The sequence below is a fragment of the Octopus sinensis genome, unplaced genomic scaffold (genome assembly GCF_006345805.1).
Source record: "Octopus sinensis unplaced genomic scaffold, ASM634580v1 Contig04382, whole genome shotgun sequence".
NCBI lineage: Eukaryota > Metazoa > Mollusca > Cephalopoda > Octopoda > Octopodidae > Octopus > Octopus sinensis.
In genome coordinates, this window is record NW_021827401.1 from 3,465 (window position 1) to 10,495 (window position 7,031).

General features: G+C 34.9%; 1 protein-coding gene across 1 annotated transcript; it reads right to left on the reverse strand.

The window, feature by feature from the left end:
• Positions 1-1,660: 1,660 nt before the first annotated feature.
• On the reverse strand, positions 1,661-2,305 carry LOC115227531. Its single transcript, XM_029798330.1, has one exon. It carries the CDS (start codon positions 2,303-2,305, stop codon positions 1,661-1,663), a length of 645 nt encoding a protein of 214 aa, XP_029654190.1.
• Positions 2,306-7,031: the final 4,726 nt, after the last annotated feature.

A 7,031-nucleotide genomic window follows, 5' to 3' on the forward strand; every position in this document is an offset into this window, starting at 1 on the left:
GGTTCAGAGGGTCCATTAACCACTCAAAAATCGGAGGTGAGAAAGAATCTCCTTGCGAAATACCTTCATTGATTTAACCTCTCATAATTTTCTGTATACCAGATTTAACTAATTTTCCATTTTGTGATAAGTTTCTGGATAAACACTACCATCTAACACGGGAGGCCAGGGTTTTGCAAGATTAAGAATTCGTAGTCTACCAAGTGAGTCAAATGCTTTCCTCACATCAATCCACATAGCAAATTACTTATTATCATTTTGCTGGTTTATACACTAATTGAGATTGCCTGGTTTTTTTTCTGACACATTCTTCGTGTCTCAAATTGATTGTTACGGATGTGGAAAGTGACATTATGTGGACGGAAAGTACACAAGAAAGTTGCTCAGGAAATCGAGTTCTTCAGGGGTGCGTCTGGTTTGCTGTTAAGAGTTCAGGTTAATCTGCTATGGAGTCAGTCCGATTAATTAATAGGTCGGTCATCTGCGATCGTCTTCGGAACCAGATAGGATTAATTTCTTTTGGAATATTTAAATTTATTAATCTAATTTTTTATTAAGTATTTTAATCAATAAGTTATGCTTACAATTTCCTTGCTTAAGTACTAAATTTAGAATTTTTTTACAAATCGCTAATTTCCAAATTAGGCTTTATACTTTACTATAAAAAAAATGGTTTTCATTTTGTATATAACGATGTTATTTGATAAATAGCATTATTAGTTTCGACATTTAGTAATTTCGAAATTATTAATTTGTATTGTTTCCTTTCATATTTATTCAAATGTTCTATCGTTCTCTATTTTGATATTATTTTATTTTCACTTTTTTTTAATTTTTAATATTTATTATAAATTTCTTTTTTTAATTTTCTGATCCTCACAACATTTGAAAAGTACGGAATGCAACATCTTCGATTTAATAATCTTCATTAGATTCTTTTGTTGATTCTCCTTGATTATGTTTATATTCAATTCTGAAGGATCTTCAATATTGTATTTGAAGGTAAGAAATCTTTGAGATAGTGGCCATATGTGTTTTCTTTATTTTAAGACCCGCAAGATTCCAGACTTTCTGAGACACATTGTAGACTTTCTTTCAAGATCAGTCAAAAATTGGTATAACATGCATTCACTTTTATGGACAATTGAATTAAGTCCTCTAACAAAGTTAGATCTGCTTATATATAATCTTTCCTTATTTGCAGGTTTCAGATGAACATGTAAATTAGATAGAATCCTTCGAACTTCGGTATCAATGGCTTGAAACTCGTGTTGCTCAATGTCAAGTAGTCCAAAACTCAATTATTAAAAGAAACAAAATTTAACTTAAGCTAGACTATTTAATTTAGATTCTCAGTCCCAATTATTGGAATCTCTCTCCTCCTTTTAGGAGAAGAGCTTGCAACCAGTTCCTCCTCACTCTCCCTCTCCCAGCCAGATAGATTTTCTATTTGTCTCATATTTTTCACCGGCGTGTCACGGCAGCATGCCACTTCTGCAAGCTGGTAAGCAGCAGAGGCGTATTCTTCGGCAGATACTCTCACTCCATGTCTATGTTCAACTACCATGCTTTCCACGTTAACGCCGTCCCACGTCAAGACAACCGGGATAATCTTTACCTTTGCATCATAAAGTATCGAAAGTTCGTTTGCGAGCAGATCTTATTTATGAAATTTCTCGATTTCGACTTGTTTGAAGCGATCTTGTGACGTGATGCCAACTTCGATTAAGGTTATCTCTTGTTTAGTTTTGTCATACACGAAGATATCTGGTTTGTTGGATTGAACTTTAGTTTCCGTCATGATTGACATATCGACTCTGATTTCAACATTCTGCGTCGATATTATGAACTGAACAGAATGAGTCTTTAATTTGCTTCCTCTCTTAATACCGTAGGTTCGACACAAATGAAGGTGAATGCAGTTCACAACTTCATTATGTCTCCGCAGATAATCACTGTTTAACATCTTCCCACACTGCGTAGTCAAATGATCAATTGTTTTCTTGCATTTTTTGCAGTGACTGCATAAAGATCCCATGGATGTGAAGAACAAATTCCTATCCTGCAAGAGACAGTACAATGCTTCACTCCGTGGGCCATTATTTCCTTTAGATAACCACTCTGAGGATGTGGCTAGATCAACATTTTGTTTGTCCATGCATTTAAAAAGAACCGAATGTAGCATTTTACAATTGATGTTCTTAAGCAAATATTTTCTTTGAGCATCTTTGATAAACTCAACACCCAAATTCTCCATGTCGAGAATTGCATACTTGGAGGCAAGAAATCCTGCAATTGTGGCCATATGCCATTTATTTGTTTGTATCACACGCCGGATTCCCGATCTCCGTAAGCATACTGTCGACTGTCTTTCTAAACTTTTCAGGAACTGGAAAAGTATCAGTTCACTTCTGAAAGAGACTGAAGCAAGTCCTCTCCCAAGAGATTTCCGACTTAAATATAACCTCTCTTTATTTGCAGGTTTGAGATGGAGTCTGAGAGTCGTAAGAAGTTGTCGTATTTGACGGTCAATACAATCAAATTCATGAGGTTCAATATTAATAAGTCGGATGTAATAATTATATAGAGAAATGGCATATTCATTTACAGCGTGGAATAAATTTACCGCATTTAATTTCGTCTATGAAAGGATGGTTATCCTTTCCTTTACATTTCCAATAATAGAATCCATTACTTTACTCTTAAGAACATTACTTCCTGCATCTTCAAGTACACCCAAGTAGCGATATCCTATGACTCCTTCCAAAGTCTCACAACAAGATAACGATTTAACATTTGATGCTGACTTTTCTGAGTTCATCTCCAAGCCAACAGTTTTAAAGAATACATCAACAGCTTCCATCATTTTAATTACTATATCTTCTTTAAGAGCGAATATCTTTAGGTCGTCAATGAAGAACAAATGATTAGTAGAATAGGTCAACATATTTGGGTCCTGTTGATTAATCTGAACCTTTGGAAACATGGCATTAAGAATCCTGCTTAATGGGTCCATCACCATAACAAACAGTTGCGGGGATAACGAGTCTCCTTGTAAAATCCCTCGGCTCAACTTTACAGAACCAATTCTCCTTCCGTCAACATGGAGCTTTACAGTCCACATTCGTACAGTCCTTTTCACAAAGTTAACAATCCATACAGGTATCCCAGAGCATTCCAACACATGAAATAGAAAGTCGTGGTTAACAGAATCGAAAGCCTTCTTGACATCAATCCATGTAGAGTATAGCCCATTTCCATACTCTTTATTTAGGCATTGGTTAATAAGGGCCTGTTCTTTAGCACCCTGACGCTGTCTCCTCGTAACAAGTTGATTGTCGGAAATTAAGCCAAATACATCCATGAACTCAGACAGTTTTCCATTAACACACTTGGTAACTAACTTATAAAGTGTCGACATGCATGTTATAGGCCGTAAATCTTTCAGGGTCTCACAGTCGTTCTTTTTAGGAATTAGATATGTAATTCCAGTATAAAACCAGTTTTCTGGCATGTAATCACCGTTGATTATTTTGTTGATTTAAACACATAAGAATTCATGCAGAGATTCTAGTCTTTTAATGAAGAAATTATATATTCCGTCACACCCCGGTGCCTTCCAGTCAGGAAGATATTTAATGATCTCCATTATGTAATTATTTGATAAATCTGGCAACATGTCTTCACTGCCGGTTATTCTTTTACTAACATTGTCCAGTGACACGGATATTTCGCGCCTTTTGCTCCATACTTTTTCCCAGAACGACATGCACTCCTCATCGTCAAAAGAGTATGTTGTGACTTCATTACTCTCTGATAAGTTTCTGTAAAATCTTCTTCTGTTTAGTTCGAAGCAAACATTGTCCTTACGGAAGTCCTTCCTCGAGTTATATACAGCATTTTGTTTTTTCTTAACTCTGATTAGGTCATGTAGTAAGGATTCGATTCTCAAAAGCTCTCCTTTTTTCCTTTTTATATCCATAACGACATAGAATATCCATCACATTTTGTTTTTCACACTGTGGCAGAGCCTGTCTTACGTAACAATTTACAAGTTCTAGTTCTGCGGATAATTTTGAAATCTTCGCCTCGGTATTTCCCAACCATGTGGTCTGTGACTTAACTTTGAAAGTTTGTGGTATAATGATCGGGGCGAAATTTTTTATCGCAAGGATTCTGGAATTAATGATGTAAATCGTTACGTCATTTTTTGTTCGGATTATCAGGTTGACATTTTGAGAAAATCAGATGTCTGGGTTATTGATGGTACCTTCAAAAGCGTGTCTAATCAATTCAAACAAATGATTACAATACAAGGAAAATACTTAGGTAAATTCTGTGGAATTTCAAACAAATGATTTCAAATAAAAGCGTGCCTAATCAATTCAAACAAATGATTACAATACAAGGAAAATACTTAGGTAATTGAAAAATTTTCTCTTGATGCGACAGGAAAAGAAAACAACCAACAAATAATGCATTTTTTGATTTATTTTAAAAAACAATTTATTGCTGACCCATCTTATGACGTCAGTTTTTGGAGTTGTTTTCATCGGGTATTAAAGTCAATGCCCAGGACGACCAATTCATTGGAAGGTTGGCATAAGCTGTTGAACAGTTCTTTTAACAGAGCGCACTCAAATTTGGCAGCTTTTGTCAATGTTTTGGCCAGGTAAAAACAAAGACTTTTTGTGAAAATGACACAAATTAAGTCAGGAAAGTATCTTGAAGTGTCTGCGACAGACTGCAAAAAGGAACTTGAACTGAGAATAGCATGTGAAAATTTTCATGAATTTGAAGTAGATTGCTATTTTAAGCTAATTGATGGTTTGATTTGCTTTAAAAGTTCAGAATAAAAAGTAATTGTTTTAAAATTTTATTTTATTTACCCTTAAAATATTTTTCTTTGTAGACGAGTTGTCGCCAAATAAATTTAGGCGAGTTAGGGGACAACTCGTCTACAGGGGAGTTGTCGCTCAACGGAATTTCCGTTTTCTGTTATACCCACATCATTTTGATTACCACAAGTCTTATGGGCTTTCACTTTCAATAATTTTTTAACATCGGAGATACTTTTCTGAACAAGAAAACGGATATTGAAATTATGTATAATTAGGTTCCATCCACCACGAGGGATTCTTCCAAATCTCCTCTTAGCCGAATCAACAACAGAAGATATCCACTCCAATTTGCCGTTAGAATGTGTTTCAGTTATCAATGATTTAAGGGGAAGCAAATGCGTTCGTGAAGGTTCAATTAAGGATCATTGCAAATTTCAGGCGTTCCATGTAGCCCTGAAGACACGTTTCCAACTTCTGATTGATTATTATTATTTGTATTTTGCATAGGAAGGCCCTCAGGATTTGTTTGTCTTCTAGTCGCTCCATCCTCTATTCGCAAAGTGATTCAGATAGGCAAGCCCACCTCTTTCCCTTGGTGATAAATTTCTCTTATTCGCTGACAGGCAGGGGCGATGTTAAAGACATACTAATTTGGTGATAAATTTCTCTTATTCGCTTGTCCAGTTTGAACGTTCTTTCCCATGGTTCAACCCTGTTTCTAAAAGAAACAATCATGCTCTCAAGGGTCTTCTTTATAGTGAGCGATTGAATGTATGCGTGCGTTCTCTCACTGATTTTAAGCGAACGTGCATATTTCAGGAATTTTTGAGTAACCAGCCCATCCCATGTTAATACAATGGGTACTATCTTCACTTTTGCATGATATATTAATTCCAGCTCTTTGGATAGGAAGTCATATTTCCTTATTTTTTCGATCTCCACTTGCTGTAAGTTTTGGGAAGATGTGATCACAACTTTCACAAACAAAATTTGATTCCTTATCTTGTCGAAAACAAACAAATCGGGTTTGTTATGTTCGACGACGATGTCGGTCTTTATAAATGTGTTCATTCTGATTTCAATCTTTGCATTTGACTATACAGATTCTACCGAGTGTTTTTTAAGCTTTTTATCATTCTTGAGTCCGAACTCTCGACAAAAATAAAAGTGGATGCATCTCACCACTTCATCGTGCCTCCTGACATAATCCCCATGTAACATCTTCTCACATCTGGTGGCACAGTGATCGACGGTCTTCTTTCATCTTATGCAGTGAGAACACATTGAGTTATGTTCTGTAAAGAATTTCACTATATTTAAACCATTTTTATTTTTGTCTCTGGATTTTTCTATTTGGAATCCGGCGTTCCTTTTAATTTATTTATTTCAAAAATATAGATACTGAATAAATTACACATACAAATGCTTCCCAATCACTCATAGATTGTATTTTGGATTCTCTGTTTCCAATTCGATTTGATTGAAATTCGTTGATATACAAATTGCGCGAAATATATCAGGGTTGAAATATCTTCAATACCTGTAGGTAGATTCTTTGATTCAATCAATGTTTTATTTATCATTTCAATTATTTCGTGATTTACATGTTATATCTTTTTTGTTTGTGGCCTCGCATTGATTGGTTTAGATTTATTTTCAACATCTTGATTTAATAATTCTTCAGACACCTTGTTGGTGTCAAATCAGGAAATTTATCTTTTATTTTTTTATTTTTGGTAATTTCACTTTTATTTTCAAAATATTTCATAACAGAATGAAAAGTTCATTTTCTAGATAACAAAGATAGTTTTTGAAGAATTTTGACACTATTTTGTCCCAGATCATAACGACAGGGACGATCTTTACTTTTGCCCGGTAGATCGCTCCCAGTTCATTTGCCAGCAAGTCCTATTTGTGTAACTTTTTCACTTTAATCTGATTGAAACAATTTTGTGAAGTGATTCCCACCTCGATAAGAGTAATTTTGTTCCTCGATTTGTCATGAACAAATATGTTTGGCTTGTTATTCGGGGTGAACAATTATAAAGCATCAATTCCAAAAAATGAATTTTATTTCGTTCATTGATTGAATGATTCGCCGTGGTAGTTAAGTGTTTATACTCCGGACACATGTTCTCCAGTTTTTTAATTACATTTGTCTGAACATAAGCACGTGTTGAATCCTGGATT